General features: G+C 34.5%; 2 protein-coding genes across 4 annotated transcripts; one reads left to right on the forward strand and one right to left on the reverse strand.

The window, feature by feature from the left end:
• Nucleotides 1–4,850, forward strand: synprb (synaptoporin b). The gene is made up of 5 exons (XM_058403799.1): nucleotides 1–141; nucleotides 869–987; nucleotides 1,881–2,079; nucleotides 2,640–2,831; nucleotides 3,466–4,850. The coding sequence occupies exons 1-5, from the start codon at nucleotides 118–120 to the stop codon at nucleotides 3,787–3,789; spliced, it is 858 nt and encodes a 285-aa protein (XP_058259782.1). The 5' UTR covers nucleotides 1–117; the 3' UTR covers nucleotides 3,790–4,850.
• A 2,651-nt stretch (nucleotides 4,851–7,501) lies between these two features.
• LOC131362188 (sodium- and chloride-dependent GABA transporter 2-like) lies at nucleotides 7,502–17,389 on the reverse strand. Of its 3 annotated transcripts, XM_058404026.1 has the most exons (16): nucleotides 17,232–17,389; nucleotides 15,712–15,908; nucleotides 14,526–14,660; nucleotides 14,225–14,365; nucleotides 13,944–14,025; nucleotides 13,702–13,834; nucleotides 13,442–13,576; nucleotides 13,229–13,332; nucleotides 12,964–13,088; nucleotides 12,564–12,676; nucleotides 12,268–12,405; nucleotides 11,943–12,045; nucleotides 11,310–11,410; nucleotides 10,724–10,894; nucleotides 10,383–10,511; nucleotides 7,502–9,331 (listed from the first exon to the last, which is right to left on the reverse strand). In XM_058404026.1, the coding sequence occupies exons 1-16, from the start codon at nucleotides 17,282–17,284 to the stop codon at nucleotides 9,302–9,304; spliced, it is 1,890 nt and encodes a 629-aa protein (XP_058260009.1). In that variant the 5' UTR covers nucleotides 17,285–17,389; the 3' UTR covers nucleotides 7,502–9,301. The 3 variants fall into 3 exon arrangements, with proteins under 3 accessions (XP_058260009.1, XP_058260012.1, XP_058260011.1); XM_058404029.1 differs by lacking the exon at nucleotides 17,232–17,389 and having other exon boundaries at nucleotides 14,526–14,595; nucleotides 15,712–15,843; XM_058404028.1 differs by lacking the exons at nucleotides 11,310–11,410; nucleotides 11,943–12,045.
• Nucleotides 17,390–19,257: the final 1,868 nt, after the last annotated feature.

Here is a 19,257-nt window from a genome sequence, read left to right on the forward strand (position 1 = left end):
CCTGTGTCGAAGCGTCTGTGTAGTCAATTCTCAGTCACTATCTGAGGCTTTACATGGGAGCGAGCGTTCACTCCTTTACTGAGAGACATACTAACTGATGATCAGTCATCCACCTCAATGTGTATGGTCATATTTGCTCCGGTAAGACTACATAAGTTTACTTATAAAGACATCTTGAGTTGTTTTTTTTTTTTTACTTTCAGATAATTTTGTGTTTGTAGTTTAAGTGGTGTAAATAATTATTTACATAAATATATATATTTTTAAAAGTGCATCCAGTGATTATCTTTTGTCATGTTTGTGTGAACATCTGAGAAACAGTTTGATTATTTAATCAGATTTAATCACAGTGAGGGGTCCCAGCATCTGTCTCCACTGTTTGTAGTTTTTCCTTTCTGAATAATTTATCTGCTCTTTCTGAAAGATCGATGCTAATCGCTGATCAGTATTACACTGTCTGTAGCATTTCTTTATATCAGAATATGTGTGTTTAATTACTGATTGTGTTTTTTCATGTTCAATATTTAGTTCATTGTTTCAAACAGGTTCCATTATTTTATATATGCCTTATTTTACATGTTATTATATACTAAACTAATATTTTTAGGTTTCAGTATATGTAATGTATTGTAAGGACTTTGTGACACTCCTAAAACCACTACTCTTTCTCTTTTACTTAATAATAAAGCTTGTGAAGTGCATATTAGAGATTAGAGATTAGAGAAAGAGGAGAGAGAGAGAGAGAGAGAGAGAGAGAGAGAGAGAGAGAGAGAGAGAGAGAGAGAGAGAGAGAGAGAGAGGGAGGGGAGACTGAGCATTAAGCAGTAGGGGTTTTTATTTGATTTGTTGATTCACTTTGTTTCAACAGCTTTTTGCCGTTTGTGCATTTGCAACATGTGGGGGATATTCTGGCCAGATAATGGTTAAAGTAGAATGCATGGATAAAACCCAAAGAAATATCAGCATCAGTTTTGGCTATCCATTCAGGTGAGTACAATTACTTCTTCCAATGCCCTCAAAACCATAGATCAAGAGCTGTTAGACACTTCTGTGAAACATTAACTCACAAAATGCAGTGAATTATGCCTTTAACACTTGAACAGACCACCCTTAATAAAGCAGAGGCTTGCAGCCACTGGGGTCTTAAAAATATGTCCATAGCATCAAATGCCTCAGAGGAAGTGTGTGAAGTTTTTGCCCTCCCACTCTTGCATTGTCTTGTGATATGAAGTGACAGTTGCAAGGGCTGATGACTAAATTTAGTTAGAAAGGCTACATTTAGAGAAACCAAACACACAAAGAAAGATCTTTCAACAATAAATAAACAATCATCATAAGTATTTAAATGTTAATAATAATCATCATAAGTTAATCAAATACAGTTGTAAAATGAACATAACATTGTTTAAAGATAAATCCGAAATAATAATCAAGTCAAATAATCAAAATCAGACATTGATTTCCAGACTCTGATTACATGTAGAATTAATGAAAGGAAAGTGTAAAGAAATCATTTTAATCATACTTGGCATGTAATTTATCATGTTTTTCTAATGCAAGATATTCATGCTCTTCTCCCTCAAATATCATTTCCAGTTTAACAAGTGATGAGGACAGATTGTTTGATTGTTTGAACATAAATGCAAATTTATTGGTCTTTTATATAAGTATGTATAAGCATGAATTATTGATGTACACATTCACAAGGTCACACAGGGATTCTGCCAGCTTCACAGCATGGTACGTGTCTGTAAAGACAAATGGCAGACAATACACTGACTTGTAAATGGCAAAATTAATATTTTATAAATATGTATGGTACGAGACTGTTATGGCATGTTATACAACATGCTGCAATTTCTTGTATGCTGTTCCTCCAGACTGCAGCAGGTGCACTTCAGTGTCCCTATCTGTGAGGGTAAGAGGTATGAGACGCTCTTCCTCGAGGGAGACTACGCTTCTTCAGCACAATTCTTTGTTACTGTGTCTGTGTTAGCATTTCTCTACTCGCTCCTAGCTACAGTAGTCTACATTTTCTACCAGAACAAGTACAGAGAGAAGAACAGAGGTCCTCTAGTGGTGAGTGATGTTCTTATGATGTTCTTGTTTTAGAAAGAAGCTAGACATAAAAACCCTTACATAAAAATCACATATATTTCACGTTAGTGTTATTTCACAAATGGATTCATGTAAATAACATGTGATCACATGAAAATAACAATAATAATAATAATAATAATAATAATAATAATAATAAATAATGTGAATTTGCATTTCCAACAAGAATTCATTTGCAACAAGAATTCATGCAATAGTAATGCCAAAGATCACTATCTAGTCTATAAATAATTGGCCATTACTCAATTTAAATCACATTGTTATACCTACAAAAAATTAACAAATGAGAACACATTTTCAGGTGTGAAAAACATGTGAAATTAAATCATGTCGGGAAAAAAGCATTTTGTGAAATATAACCCTCCTCTGTAGAAGATATAAGAAAAGTAACTAGCAAAAATATATAACAAATACTGTAAAGCTAGTGGGGACCATTTAGCATAGTTGTGTTAGCTGCCTCTTCCAGTGTTTATGCTAGCATTTCACAAAAATGTAATTATTACATTTTATATACTCCACAGGACTGCCTGGTGACTGTGATTTTCTCATGTCTGTGGCTTGTGAGCTCGATAGCATGGGCTAAAACTCTCTCTGGAGTAAAGACAGCCACAGATGTGAGTCTGATACAGATGCTAATGTCTGCCTGCAGAGATGAGGAGAACTTGTGCGAGACACTAGAGGAGCCTACCTGGACCAATCTTAACGTTTCAGTGGTATGTACTTTGAGTCATCAGTATGAATATAAGCAAAGTTTGCAAGCTATTACAACATATCTTGAGTCTATAGCTCATTATTGTGCAAACCTTTGCTAAACTCTTGCTAATATCAAAAGCTAAAATCTGTAATAGCTTTAAATTTTGCCAGGGACAAACAATGGGTTCTATAGGCATTTTGAGATGTCTAAAGACAGGCTGAATGGATAAACATTGAATGTTTATTTTAGGTGAGTTTAAATAAACTCTGTAGAACTCCATTAGGAGTAGAAAATCCATTAGAATCTGCTGAGACTGTTGAGACTGTTGACTGGGGTACTGAGCTGAACTGTCAAGTCTTGATGCTTCGAATATTTTGTTTTATTCAGTCAAGAGAACTCTTTAAATTACAATGCAAATTAGTGCAACTGAAATATCAATTTGATGTCTTTATTTTTAAATAGTCCTGTTCCATTGCATCAGGTTTAATATTACTATAGAAATATGACCACCATCAATCAAGAAAACTCCAAAAAAAGAATAGCAAGTGTGAAAAAGCTGGTTATAAATGAACACTATTTAAAAAAAAATTAACGTAAATACTCCTAATGTCATATTTGTTTTATGATTCTGAACCATCCCTTCTTGCCCCTAGGCTTTTGGCTTTCTGAATTTCTCCCTGTGGGCTGGTAACATTTGGTTTGCCTACAAAGAAACAGGCTTACATAAGTCCGGTCAGCGCTATCCCTCCAGAACGCCCTCTGAGAAACGCAGTGGTAGCTTCAGGCAGTACAGTCAAAGCAGTTTTGACCAATCCGGAACAGGCTTTGGACAGAGGCTCTACAGCCAGCCAAGTTTTGACCTTTCAGGTGGAGGACTCAGCCTATTGCAGACCAGTCTGGGACAACCTAATGTTTACAGACAGATGGGCAGTCCCACTTCTAGAGGACCGCTCATATTTGTCAATGAAAGTCAGTGAGATAAGAGAATGCAGAGTGTTTACACTGTATGAGGGAGATAGTCAGGAGACAATGTGAAAAAAATTGAGTAAAGATAAATAGATAGATATAATTTCTGAAAAGATTGTCATATGAAGTTGAAAAAAAAAGACAGTAAAAGAATGAATCCAAGGCACTATATGTGGAAATTATATGGTTTTTGACAGAAGAGGCAGCAAGTTTAAGTGTTTCATTTAGATTAGTTTGGTGATTTTATATATTTTTTGTTCATTTGATTATTATTAAATGTGATTTAAATGACAAATATATATTATATAATTTGTGTGAGAATTTTTCTCAAATTCTAATTCAAAAATATTTAGTGTACAATCGTACTTTAATAGGAACACCTTTGCCACTAAAGCATGCAATTATCCAATCAGCCAATCATGTAACAGCAATGCAGGCCTATATCCTGCAGATACAGGTCATGAGCATCAGTGAATGTTCACATCAAACATCAACATGAGGAAAAGTGTGCTCTAAGTGACTTTAACCATGGCATGGTTGTTGGTGCCAGATGAGCTGGCTTAAGTATTTCGGAAACTGCTGATCTCCTGCGATTTTCACACACAACAGTCTCTGGAGTTTATAAAGAATGATCCAAAAATAAAATATAAAAAACACAGAGTGAGTGCTGTCTTGCAGGTGGTAGGCTTCAGTAAATCAGTCTTTACAAACATGGTGAGTAGAAAATCATCTAAGAATGCACAATACATTGAATCTTGAGGCAGATGTTCCTATTAATGTGGTCAGTGATTGTAAGTGGATTGAGATAGATGTAACATATCCCATTATTTATTTGTGTTATGCCGCTGTAAAATGGTGTCTCTGGTATTTTTCCCATTTGGTACAATTTCAAATGTATAATGTATATGTAGTAATTGCTTCGTGTACTGTAGTGATATTGTAACTACATAGGGCTCAAAATTGAGAAATGTGAACCACAGTCTGACACTGGGAGGTGTCTGAGGATGTAAAATGACTGATATGAGGGCTGTATTATTAATGACTGTCTGTTCATAGTGTTCAGTGCAGTGCAGAAAGTGTGTCAGAGTCTATGCAAGTGATGCAATCATGTTGTAACCTATGTTGCGTATAATGTTGATTTCTCTGATCTCACCTTGTCAAAATATGGAAATAAAAATATTACAATTCCACCAACTTGCTGTGATGACTGTTACATGCATACAAACATAAGGAAGACTTGGATCACTGAGGCGTATTTTTGTTGTGCATGGCTGATATTTTTGGGTTTAAGTGGCTCTCATCGGAGATCAGTAGTGTTGAATATAAATATAAATATAAACATAAGATCTAATCTCAGAATCATTTGAATTTCTGCAAGTTGCAATATATCATGCTGAGAACGTATTAACCATTACAAGATAATCATATATAAGGATGCAGTATTGTGGTTTCTACTTTTTGCAGCCAGATTTTATTAGTTTACTCTTGAACACTTTCTTCACTTTGTTGTGCTCCTTAATATTGTTTTAGTGCTAATTTTTTTGTATATTCATTGCATCTTCTCTTGTAAATAAATCTGCTTCTTCTCAGCTCCGGACAAAGGGATGGTGAAGATGCTCGTTTTCCTCACGAAGCCTTGTTAATGAGAGGGTAGGAGGGTGCAATTAAGATCTCTAGGTCTGTCAGAGTCCTGGCCTGTACTCATGGCTACAGACGGTTTAGCATTCTCCGACCCACTGCAGTGAAGCTAACTGCCTGCAGGTGCCCAGCCCCTGAAATTGCAGCTTTAGGTGGCTATAAGTCTATAGCTGATGCCATTTAGCTTATAACAGGAAATGAAAGGTTACAACTTAAGAACTGTCTTCAACTGTTAGTAGGGTTCAATTACAGAACATGAATTCTGTGTGTGTGTGTGTGTGTGTGTGAGAGGGGGGGGGTAGGGGAAAAAGAGAAAGGAAGCCTGTGAACAATAATTGCAGTGTTCTTAAATAATGAACTCCAAGTTGTTCCAAGATGATGATGATATAATCAGCAGTCTATTGATAGGTTTTAGCCATATGTCATATTATTCACATATGAGTAAACAAATGTGAATGCTTCTTTCTCTGGACCAAGTAACATATAAGTCATTGCCACCTTGCCAAGATATATACTTATTTAAATAGAAAGTTCTCTATGTTCAGCTGGAGGAATTGAAAAAATCATTAAATGTGTGTTAGACATTGTAAGAAAAAGACAGGTTTTATTATTTGGGCTGGCAGTTCATTCCATCAAGGCAGAATTACCGTGGTGCTGCAAGGAGTTCTTTCAATTCAGCTACAGATAGTTCAGTATAAAAGTTCATCCAAGACTCAGCTGAGTGGATGATAAGACACCATGTTGTTAGTGATTTGCTGGTACAAGTGTATGTAATGGGGAGGTGAGGATGACTCTTCCTTCCCCTCTTCCCCCTCCTCATTCTGTTCATCCATCTGTCCCTCCTGGCTCTCTGACAGTGTTTTGCTCACCGAGTCTCATGAATGAAAAAAGCTATATGATATAGCTCTTAAATTTGTGCACTGTAGCATTCTTGGTGGTAAACTACATTTCAGAAATATTCATTATTTATCATAGCCTATAACATATCTATACAGAATAAATATTACATATTAAATCATCTTTTCACCACTGGGCAATAACAATTTGATTGGTAGTTATTTGTTAGATGTTAATAAGAAAATAGAAAGTTACTTTAGCGTTTTCTGAAGCAGAGCAAATATAAAATATAAAAATCCAAAAACTGTTAACCACATTCAGTGGAATTTATAATGTTTCAAAGTGCTATAAACATTTTTAAAACATATTAAAGGGTTGTTGCCTATGTACCCAGCACATGAATATTAAATTCATGAATATTAGAAATGAGAGCGCTTATGCCAGTTATTCTCAGGAGAATGAAGAAAATCATATCATATGATGTATACAAACATCCATACAGGTATTACAATCTTACGATCTAAAAAAGTGCTACTACTTCTACTACTACCACTACTACTACTACTACTAATAATAATAATAATAATATACAATAAAATAATAATAGTAATAGTATAGTAGTAGTTTTGGGAAAAAGTAAACCAGTTAAATGCATAATTCTTCTTGCTTTTTTCATTATTTAAGTGTAAACTGTAGCCCATCAGGAGCATAAGCTCTGGCATGGCTGGCCTCCCCCCGTGCTTATCAGAGAGATCAAAGCACCCAGTCTCTGTCCAACTCCCAGTGCGCTTCTCCTCATCCTCCAAACAAACCTCTTAGTGACATTTTATGTTCCTCCACCAGTGCTAACTATGTCCAATATTTGTGCGATGTAATATTTAGGTAGATATATTCAACTAAAAAAAACCACAGCACTGTTCTATATTTCTTAATGATTATTTTGTGGAGCCTGCAGAGAAGCAAGCAGCTTATGGAATCGACTGCCCTCTGTTGTCTGATCCACTGTTACAGCAACAGCTTTGATCATTAATAATGCCATGTTTATCCATTAGCTGTCTCATTAAAAACCTCAATAGTGTGATCATTTAGTAAGTTTGCATGACATCTACCTTACAGAGACAACCCAGTGTAAAGGAGGTGAGTTCTCAGCTTTCAATTTTACTAATAAACACTATATGGAATTTGTACGTGTTTTATATTTCACACATGATGAAAATTACATAGACATACAAGGTACTCAGGTACATGATGGGTTTTATTAATTTTGGTAAATAGGACAAAGACATAATGCAAAACCATGGTCAAAAACATGCAAAAGTAAAGCAATGTGCAAACAACATAAACAATGGCAGGAAAAAGTGACCATCTGAATACAAATAACTAGATCAAACCAGGTAAGCAAGCTAAATCAAGGCTTAGTTTGGACTGGCACAATGCCACAGAGCATATACTCTGCAATGCATGTGAGAACTATTTATACTGAGTGTAGTGGCAGCTGTAGATAAGTCCAGGCGTGTGGGAGATGTAGTTCTTACAGTAGCAGCCATATTTGTAGGCCACACTGAAATATGACTAATGCAATATTTGATCATTTAGGATATGGTAATTTTGAAGCATTGATTGATAGTAATGGAAACTTAATGCTTATTGGTTCAGAAGATGGATGTTAATAATCAAGAGCCAAATGTATTCTCTTTAAGAATCAGCATTTTTTTGTCAGGGGGATGCAGGGGGAGTAAGAGAAGAGATTACAATTTAACCTGTGTCACTGTCCACTGTCCAGGAATTTGTACTATATCTCTGCACTCCATTTGTATCAGAACAGCTTCTTTGACATTCTTTGTCATTGCAGTCCAGTACTCAAATAAGTACACAAATATTCAGCAATTAATTTTTTCACACAGGTTAAGGATTATAATTCTGCCAAAAAGTAAAATACTATCCCCTGTTGGTGCTGATCAGTAGTGTAGGTTTAATTTAAACTAAATTATTATGACATATGACTCATTTTGTGATTAAAGCTTTTTAAAAAACAGTACTATTATTAACAGTACTGTGTTATTTAACAAGGATATATTTGACGAGCTGGTAATGGTACTAAAATTTCTAATTATTTACTTTTGAACAAATTATTATTTTATTTTATTTTATTTTATTTTATTTTATTTTATTTTATTTTATTTTATTTTATTTTATTTTATTTTATTTTATTTTATTTTATTTCATTTTTTGCAACATCAGACTTTTACATTATGCTAATTTATACGTGAGCCAGTCATGATTGGTTAGGTGTGTCATGCTTTCAAGGCGCTGAGCAGAAAGGGGGCCCAAGGGCATCTTAAAGAATGAAAATTTTTCAGGAGGAGAAAAATTCCTCCAGGGCATCAACCTGTCAAGGGGTTCACAGTTTAGATGGTACCAGAGCCAATTTATTTCTGTTGACATAAGTAATTGAGTTCTTTGTAATGACATCCTTTTAAGATTGTTTCCCCAAAAAGGTATAAAATATAAATACAGAGTAAAACACATTAGAAGACCCGTTAAATATATGGAGGTTCTAAGGGCTCATTTATTAATTAGATTATTTTTAAGTAAGTAATTAAAAAAAAAAAAAACAATATTATAAAAGGTGTTTCATTCACCCAAATAATGCAACAACAGAGAACTGTTTAATGAAATGCAGCATGACAATTGTGGATTTGATTTTGGAAAAGGTATAATTGCCACACAACATTCAACATTTTATTTTATTTGAACATATTAAACATATAATGTTCAAACTACAGATCTTGCAGATCTTAAAGGCAAGTAACCTTTGTGTAACTGACAATAATATAATTAATCCATTAGATGGAACTATTTCCCTGACAAGAGAAGTTATTGCACTGAACTAGGTATAATACTTAGTTCTGCTAAATAATTGGCTAAGTATGTAGCAAGCTGATATGCCATAGTTCAAATAATGACCTAATTCAAATAGAATAGATCATACAACTCAGCAAACACTCCAACTGTACTTACTGTACTTTGGTTGAAACATCCATCCACTCACTCCTTTTTGCTTTGTGCTGTAAGTACCTATTTACAGGAAGTCAACAAGGCACAATAAATGACTTGGGAGCTTTGCCCATGGTTGTAATTAATTATTTAAGTTTAAAGATTAACTCATAACAAAATGGTTGTTTACAGTTTGTAAGAAATATTGTAAAGCATTTTAGATAATCAGCAGCAAATATGTGGCATACAGTGATTTTGTATGCATGCGTCCATTTTTTAAGCATTAATGTTTCTAAACTTTCTAATAATGTACGGTTTCTAATAAAGTATGGGTGCAGACATACAGTATTTGTAAACTTGAGAGATCTTAAAATAAGTTTTTATACAGAGGTGTATAGAATAATTTTAAGCATTAATTTTTAGACAGAAGCAAAACTGTAAAGCGAAAAAAATAATTATATATGCTTGGAAATAGCATAAGAAATCCTATATTTAATTTATTGTAATCTTATATTTAATTAATTGTAGACTGTTTGATTATCAGCATTTACGCTTTCGCTACGATGTTGTTTTTTGCAGTGTAGGCTGGGTTTCCAGTGCTAACATGACTGCGGACAACAAATCCACAATCTATTTAAAAACAAATGTATACATTCTCATAAAAATACAATTATGAGCAAAACACAGAAATCTAATCAAATACTATACTTGTGCACCAAAATCATCCACATAAATCCATCCAATCACATATCACAACCAATCACAACAAAATCACAACCAATCCTTGCCTAAATCTTAATCATAAGAAATCATAAATACCAAATAAATAGATTAATTATGGTTTTCACAAAGCTTTGCTTTGAATAATAAATGTTATGTGTTGTGACAGTATTGGTTTAACAATGTCTGTGCTCTTCTGTTCACATAGATTATTTATACAAATATATAAGTTAAACAATGTACAAGAGAAACTATTTAAATGTAAATAAAGAAATAATCATTCCCCCACTGAATGATTAATGCTTATGATATTGACAATAATGATAATAAATATGTGTGCAGTGTGTGTGTGTGTGTGTGTGTGTGTGTCTGTCTGTCTGTCTGTGTGTTCTAAAATGCAGAAAGGTCATACATCTTCTGGAGAGTGTTGACGCAAAGTCTGCAGATCTGTGAAGGTCTCAAAAGTGCAAGAAGCCAGGACACCTTTGGGTGATTTAGGATTAGGCAGATCTTCAGCAGGAGTACACAGGGTTTTCATTCTCTGGAAATATATGTTTTTCAATCATTCTCTGTTTTATAAGCATAAAAAAATCATATTCCAAGATATTATATCTTTTATATTCAATATATATAGCAATATAGTCAATTTTCTTGAAAAACAAATCAAAGCAGCAGCCTCTTTTGAGAAAGAGTGGATGTACTTACTTTTTCTTTCTTTTTCATTTTTCACTATTTACTGTTATAGAGATTTACCTGACTTATGGAGCCAGGGGTCTTGTAAAATGCATACACCATCCATAAAGGAACCAACATGGTGGAGGAGAGTGTAAAGAAGCCTCCGAGAGCATAACCCCACCAGGGGTATTCATATAAGTTATTCAACTTTAGAGGAGTGTATTTAACCAAGGAGAAGACAAATGTCCCCTGCAGGAAAAGATAAAGAGGGATTAGTGATGGGGATAAGGAAGATTGATATGGAAATTAAACAGGTAGACTTAAGGCTCACATAACCTAGGTCCAATGTTTTACAGTTGGTGAAACTCTCATCTGTCTTGTCCAGAAAGACAGGCGCTGGTGACAGGTGTCACAAACAGATTTGCTAAGACATATTTACTAAGAGATGTTGATGCTGGTCCAATGCATCAATGAATATGCACTGATTTCATGCATTATATGATCCTGAAGTGGCATATATTATATAACAGATTACAAAACTACTTTTTTAATTTTTTTTTAGAGTTCTGATTTATTGTATTATTTCATAGACAAAAACCCTTATGTAATGTTAAAAACACCTTCACTAGTTGCTGAGAGAAACATTTCTCTCAGTTTAACTTACTATGCAAATAATAGGAGTCATATATTTCCAGCAGAATTTCATATGGGGCCAGGGACGATAACCGATCATGTCTTCAATATTGTCATACAGACGATCTGCACCTAAGAAAAGTTTTAAAAAACAGACGATTGGGAATGTTTTCAATTATTGTTGTGCAATTTTGAGACTGTGTAGACAACGGCACCAAAGCTACCTTTATTAATGTGTTTCCTATTGTTTACGTCAGGGGTGTATAAACAACTGAACTGGCCATCTGTTAATGCACCTTCACCATAAAGTAAATTTAAAACCTTTATTATCAATTAAATCTCCTCCTCTTCCACTATAACTCTCTGCATAGTTATCAAGACAGCAGTAGCATTAAAACACAGGGCGATAAGAAAACTGACAGCAGATTCATTAAACTAAAACTAATACTTTGCATCTGTACTTAATTTGGTTGCTACTGTAGTGGCTGTCAAGGCAAATGCAATTGTAATATAATTAACCTATTAGCTCTAACTGTATTTACTACCAAGTACTAGTAAGCATATAGTATGCATATGGTATAGACATATTATGCCCTAGATTTAAGAGATTTTAGGACAGTCTTGGTTTTCATCAATCCCCAAGTAAAATTGAAAAAGTCTCTACCATAAACCCATCCAACACAGATGGACTGAAGAATGGCGAAGGCCAGCAAAGTCATTCCACTGCAAGCGTAATAATCAAATAACAGGAAGACATACAGCCCACCCTTAAGGAAGAGAAAGAAGACAGAAAAAGAAGATAGACAGAGAGAGAGCGAGAGCGAGAGAGAGAGAGAGAGAGAGAGGGAGAGAGAGAGAGAGAGAGAGAGAGAGAGAGAGAGCAATAGTACTCAAAAGGTTATATCAGCATTCATTTAAAACTAGCAGAACCTGCTGAAAGTAAGGAACAAGGAAATCCAAATTCTCATTCAATATGTCTGAGCTCTCACCTCTGTTACCATCAGTAGGCCAACAAGAAAGCTGACTACACAGATTAGGAGAAGTAGGATTTTACGCCGGTGTCCATTTTGGAAGAATGACGGGTACATGTCTGAGATTGCTGTCACCAACGCTTCATGATATACAAACTGCAGAAAAATTCAGAAAGTATTAAGATGTCTATATGATAATATGTGGATTATTATAATTAGAAGTATTATTCATCACTGATGAAAAAAATTAAAAGAAATAGGAAGCTATAAAAAAAAAAACAATAAACAAAAAAGCTTTGTCAAAGCACACTTACTTCACTATCAAGTCCAAGGAAAATGATCATAATGAAGAAGAAAACTGCCCATAACTGAGGGAGAGGCATTAAGGCCACTGCACGTGGGTAAGCAATAAATGCCAGCCCAGGACCTAGAGAAATACAAAGTATGCAAAGATCTAATACAATTCAGACATATTTCATATAAATTCCCGAACAATGCCATGCAAAATAATTCATATTTTTCTGAGAGAAAAATTGTGCTTTTTAAATGTTTTACATGATCAATTGTCACTTGTCATTGCAATAATAACTGTTAAAGTCTCTAAAATGGGTCTAGTAGTCTTGTTTTCAAATATAGTGATATGTAATATCATTATTTCCTCCCAATATTTTCTTTAAGAGGTAAATTGACTCTACATCAATTTTCTTGCCATACCTGATTCTGCCACCATTGAAATGTCCATTCCCTGTTCATCTGCCATAAAACCCAGGACAGAAAAAATGGCAAATCCAGCCACAAAGCTAGTCATACTATTTAGCAAGCACAAGTATAGACAGTCTCTGAAAAACAAGATACAACAAATTGGATAACATAAAAAACAGACTCTCTTTCCATACACATACATATTATGTACCATACAATCCCAGGTCTAATTAAGCACTAGAAAATAATAGATTTTAAATAGAAATAATATATTTACCTATAACAGTTATTATCATATTTATTATAGCTTCCTAAAGCAGTCAGAGTCCCTGTGCATACTCCATAAGAGTAAAATATCTGGCTACCTGCATCCATCCACACCTGAAAAAAATATCATTGATATCTATAAGTGCATGCAATATGTTTAAAACGTAAAAAAAAAATCATCATTTTGCATTTTGCTTTGTCCAAATGAATGTTTTTTTTTTACCTGAGGGTCTGTGAGACGAGTAGGATCTGGGTAGAGATAAAATGTTATTCCGCTAATTGCACCAGGTAGGGTTAGGCCACGCACTAGCAGCACCATCAACATCAAGTAAGGAAAGGTAGCAGTGAAATAGACCACCTGTGAGACAAAATACTCATGTCATGAGCTAGGAACCCATTTTCCTGTCATTTCCCATCATTCTATCGATCGTTATCTGGCAGTGGCCAGCACAGACAAGAATGCTGTGTAGTATGAGCACTCACCTTGCCTGTAGACTTCACACCATTAAACACACAGAAGTAGCAGATGATCCAGGCCAGCAGGAGACACAGAGCCAGTTCCCACCTCACATTACCAATTTCTTCTATACCAACAGACAAACCCAGAATCCTCTTCCTGTAAGTACAGAAAAAAGTGATCTCTAGTGATCTGTGCTTTTTTCATAAAGTATAGGAACTGACACTGACTTTCATAGTTAAATTCATAGTTAACTCCCAAAACTCACTCCCAGAATTCCACAACTGGGGACGTAATTTTGTCTGGAATATTATCAGTCATGTTGTTCTTGTTAAATTCCATACAGTACTCTGTAAGACAGAAAACAAACTTGTTATGTTATTTAATGCAAGTGAACTCCTGCTGAGATTTATAACAGTGGATTTGCATTCCATTAGACTTCACTATTTCTGCACAGCTTATCATTAGTTTAACTGAATTGTTAGAAAAGTACACAGTGTAACTCTAGATAGGATTATGGGCAGTTAATGACAATGGCAGGAGTATTACCTGTGTTCCAGCTATTCTTGCAGTTAGCCCATGGGAGCTCTGAGCTGAATGAGAAGAACAGGTAGAGAAATGCCCATGCCAGAATAATGATGTAATAAACTCCTGTATACAGGATCACAATCTGGCTACCATAGCCCAGTCCTGAGGGGTGGGAAATTAAGAATATACTGTAGTAACTCCCAATTAAATAATGGCACTTTGTATGAAAATCAAAGGTCTATATAATTGTATTTGATTATATGTAAGTCTTTTGTAATTGCAAGTTTCAATTCATTGTCAAAGGATTATTTTTTGTGTTTACCTTCAAATAAAGGGCAAATTTTCCTCCAGCATGTGATGCCCCCCTGACTAGTGTACTGGCCTAATGATGTCTCCAGGAAGAAGAGAGGTATGCCACAAGAAAATAGGAACAGTATGTATGGCACAAAGAAAGCTCCTTTGAGACAGACAAATAATATTAAATACACAATAGCTCAAAGTGACTTCAGCTAACCTAATAATATTGTTAAATTAGCACATGTTAAAGCAGACAATACACAGTGACATTTCTGTTATTCTTATGCACACCTTTGCTTTGATTAAGCATCATGCAGATTAAGTGAGAAAGAGGGACGCATGTAAACAGTTCGGTTCCCTAAGTTCACTATGTCTTAACCCAAAACCGAGTTAACATCACCCACCACCTGATGCAGCCCCTGTCCTAGGGAAACAGCACCACATACAGTATGTTTGCTTATTCTTTTTTAATTGAAATGTATTATAGGACCAAACTGTATGTGCACATCTGACCATCATACTCATATGTGGGCCTTTTCCAAACTTTCCAAAGCACACAACTATCTAGAAAGTCTTTGTATGCCATAACTTTAAAATTTTCCTTCACTGGAACGAGAAGGGCCAAACCTGTTCCAGCATTATGCCCTGTGCATAAAGTGAGCTCCATGAAATCATGGCTTGCCAAAGTTGTTGTGGAAGAACCAGGACTCTTCACCTAACATCAGTGCCTGACATCACTAATGCTCTTGTAGAACAAATCCTCACAGTCACTTTCCAAAATGTGTTAGAGGCCATTTCTGTTTAAAACAATGTTGTCCTCCATTATATTTGAAGAATTTTCTTAACTAAACTAAATGAAAATAATGTGCCTTGGAGAATACTCTCTGTGAGAGAAGTAAACATGCTGTAACTGTATTATTTGATTCAAACTATTTTCATCTGCATTACTGCCTGGGACTTATCTGCTGTCACAGTGTGAAGTTGAACTGAAACCTAGCTCACTAACTCAATAATTTGTGAGTTGTGGTGTACCTCCATTTTGTAGTCTTATAAATTACATGTTTAAAATATTTGATCTGAAATACACTATTGAACCAAAATAAAAATAAATAAAAATAATTTGTCTTATTACCATGTGTTGTTAGAGTACATGCAAAAAGAACTGTAGTACAAGTATTAGAGGCTGTTGTTTGGTAAGTAAAGGAGCTTACCCCCTCCATTTTTGTAGCACAGATAAGGAAACCTCCACACATTTCCCAGACCAATGATATGCCCTGCAACAGCCAGAAAAAACTCCATCTTTGTGGCCCACTGTTCTCTCTGCTGTGGTTTGGCCTGGGGTTGTGCCATGGAGCCGACATTCACCAGCTTTAAATTCACTGTCGACTCAAAGCTGTCCTTTATGCAGCTGAGAAAAAACAAAAACAATGAAAGAAGGATTTAATAAATGAACAAATTAATATACATTATTCCATAAAGCAGAACTTTAAAAGATCCTTTTATTATTGTATTTCAATAAATTGTTGTCAATGTTTTCAATGTTTTTAATGTTTCAATTATTAAGTTATTGCATGTGGTTATAATATTAATGACACTGTGAATATATTCCCCTTTCATAATGTATGGCTACTTAAAACAAAGGAACATATACATTGTACATAATGCACACATTTTTGCACAATTATAATTACAACTGACACTTTATCTGCTGTAAATACTACTTGCACATACCTCTCTTTGCACACTAACATAGCCTTATTTATTGATGTACATATTTATCTGCACTTGTTCATTTGCAGAATTTCTACTGTTTGCACTTCTGGTAGATGCTAAACAGCATTTCATGGCTATGTACCTGTACTTTGCAATGACAATAAAGTTCTATCTATCTATCTATCTATCTATCTATCTATCTATCTATCTATCTATCTATCTATCTATCTATCTATCTATATAGCATGTGTAGTAGTAATCACATATATTGTTGTTATGTAACCTTGTTAAGTTGACATGAAATTGGGCTCACATACTGTATGCTTTGAGTAGATGTGGGACACATGACAACTAAAATTGTCTTTCAGTAGGCAAAAGTCACATGCATTATGGTGTTACACGAACTCTAAAATCACTTTTAAACTTTAATATTGCTCTACTGGTATAAATATTTTTTAATACTGTTCTTGATCATTAAAGGAAGTTAAACTGAGGCCACTGAAGCTCAATTGTTACTAAATTTAGCAAATGCCAAATGGCCACTACTGTTCCTCTAGTACATATACATTTTTCAGGTTGTTTACATTTATTGATTTTATTTTACTGAATCCTCTTTACACCTCACTCTGCACAGCTAACCTCATTCCCACAGCCACACAGGGTCATGACCTCCTTTACCTCATTTGAGAGTCAAATGTCATCCCTTTCCTGACCAAACCCACACATTTTGTATATGAATGATTTCACATTACGAGAGGTCATAAGAACACCTTTAATCAATTCAATTACTGTATGAGCCACAGATTCACAAAGCAGTACAGCAGTTAGTTGTGCTGTAAATCAATAGCACAAATCTTCTTCTTCCTACTAAAGAAGCAAACTGCAGTAAATTTGTATTTATCCTATTCATCTACCTGTTTAAATTAAAAAAGCTAGTAAATCAGTAGTTAAACACAATATTTCTGTTCCCTTTCTTTCACTGAAGTCCACTGAAAAAAAGCAAAAGGGTAAAGTTTACCTGAGGTTCTGCAAGTATCTTGCTGGTCTGTCTCTGAATAAGACTGTGTCCATTTGAAGGAACAGTTCCAATTGAAACAGTGAAACAGCAAGAATGAGAGGAATTAAGGTGGAGCCAAGAGCTCTGACGATAGGGGTAGTTTTGAAACACTGATCTAATACTGGTCTTGCTTTTTTCTCTACTCATGATTATGTATCATGAGCATGGATATAGAACAGACATGTTGATCTTGAATCAACAGTTTGAAGTCTGAATGAAAGAAAAGCTTACATTAAACCTGTGTGAAAGAGGTGTAAGCCAGGGGCACTCATTTCCAGTCCTGAATGGTTAGTGTCAAGAAGAGAGTTTTCCTGCTGGTAATATCTTGGTTATTAACTGGTTAGTTGGACCTTATTTCAGACCTCAAGAACTGGGATTGTGCACCCTTAGTCTACATGCTCACTTAGTGTCCTTTTTAACAATTTTGTCCCTGAGAAATGCAAAACTAGTCTTATCTGCTGTCCTCTGGAGAGTGAAATAAGTATTTCTATGAACATCTGTTTCCCCACTACTTTTCTCTCTTTCTCTGATTATCGTTTACAAACACAGACCCACCTGCTTTTCTTACTGAAAACCTATTCATCCATTGAACTAGCTGAAACCTGATATCACCACCACTCCTCAAGCCCTTCTTATTTAAACTGGCAAAACCTGCTTTTTTCACTGGACCATTCAGTAGGCTTAAGGCAGTATTTAAGTTATTACACCACCAGAATGGAACTGCCCAGTCATATGCTAATCATTCTACCTAGTGTATAAAAAGACAGAAACCTACTGATAAACAACTATGGTGGGAAAAGTGTAATTTACTTTTCAAATGACAGATTTACTGGCATTACTGAGAGCTACAGGTGATGGTGTGTACAAACAGCACTAAACCCTGCCCTCTAGTGTTGCAATGATATTGGAACAATTTTGTCCACTCTGTTGTAAGCCTTCTTTATAGATCCAAACAAGACATTATTATGGGAACTGAAGCATGGCTACTTGTGCCTCAGATCACACAAATATTTTCTATGTATTCAAAGATCATTAACAACAACAACAGCAATAATAATAATAATAAAAGAATAATAATAATAATAATAATAATTATTATTATTATTATTATTATTATTATTATTATTATTATTATTATTATTATTATTGTTGTTGTTGTTGTTATAATTTCAACATAGTCTAAAAACACATACAACGGTTAAACTTTATAATAAAATGTTAATTATTTTATTATAAATTATTTTATTATAACTTAATTATTTTATTTAAATTAATAATTTAATTAATAAATTATTATTATTATTATTATTATTATTATTATTATGTTAAATTGCAGGTACTGCAGTTTACATTGTAGCTTTGCTCAAATGTCCTTAGTTAATATCCAATTATTTTCTAGATACAGAGATATATTTTCTAGGATAGATATTGAGTAGTGAATTGTTCTTTCCATCACCTTTTTCTGTCCTGTTAAACGAAGCCGTCAAATCCTACTAGAAATTTAAATAGTAAGTCTGTTAGGTCACCTATTTACAGACTTGACACATCAAACCTGCTACAGGAAATTCAAAAAGACATCTAATGTCTCTGCTGTCTACATACAACTGAGGGTACTGTCAATGTTTCAAGAGATATCAGCAAAAATATGCAAACCTGCACTGTAACATCATTATCATGCTAGTTGGACTTACTTTCCTATTAGGGGAAAAATGGAAAGTAGCACATCCATCTTTCTACACCTGTCTTTATCAGTATCTTGTGGAGCACATATAAAACTGTGAGGCTTCATTAAATCAGAGAGGCTTCTACATGCTAGCTATTGACATACCTATGTTATAGCATGCAACATCTGTAATTCTTCACTCCCCTTTAATCTGATATGCAAGTAGACCGATGGAACATAAACTATTCATGTAATCATGTCTGAATCCTACCTATTTTTTCACCTCAAAGAGATCATATATTTATTTGTGAATCAGTGAAGAAA

The sequence above is a fragment of the Hemibagrus wyckioides genome, linkage group LG11, assembly GCF_019097595.1.
Source record: "Hemibagrus wyckioides isolate EC202008001 linkage group LG11, SWU_Hwy_1.0, whole genome shotgun sequence".
In the NCBI taxonomy this organism is placed as follows: domain Eukaryota; kingdom Metazoa; phylum Chordata; class Actinopteri; order Siluriformes; family Bagridae; genus Hemibagrus; species Hemibagrus wyckioides.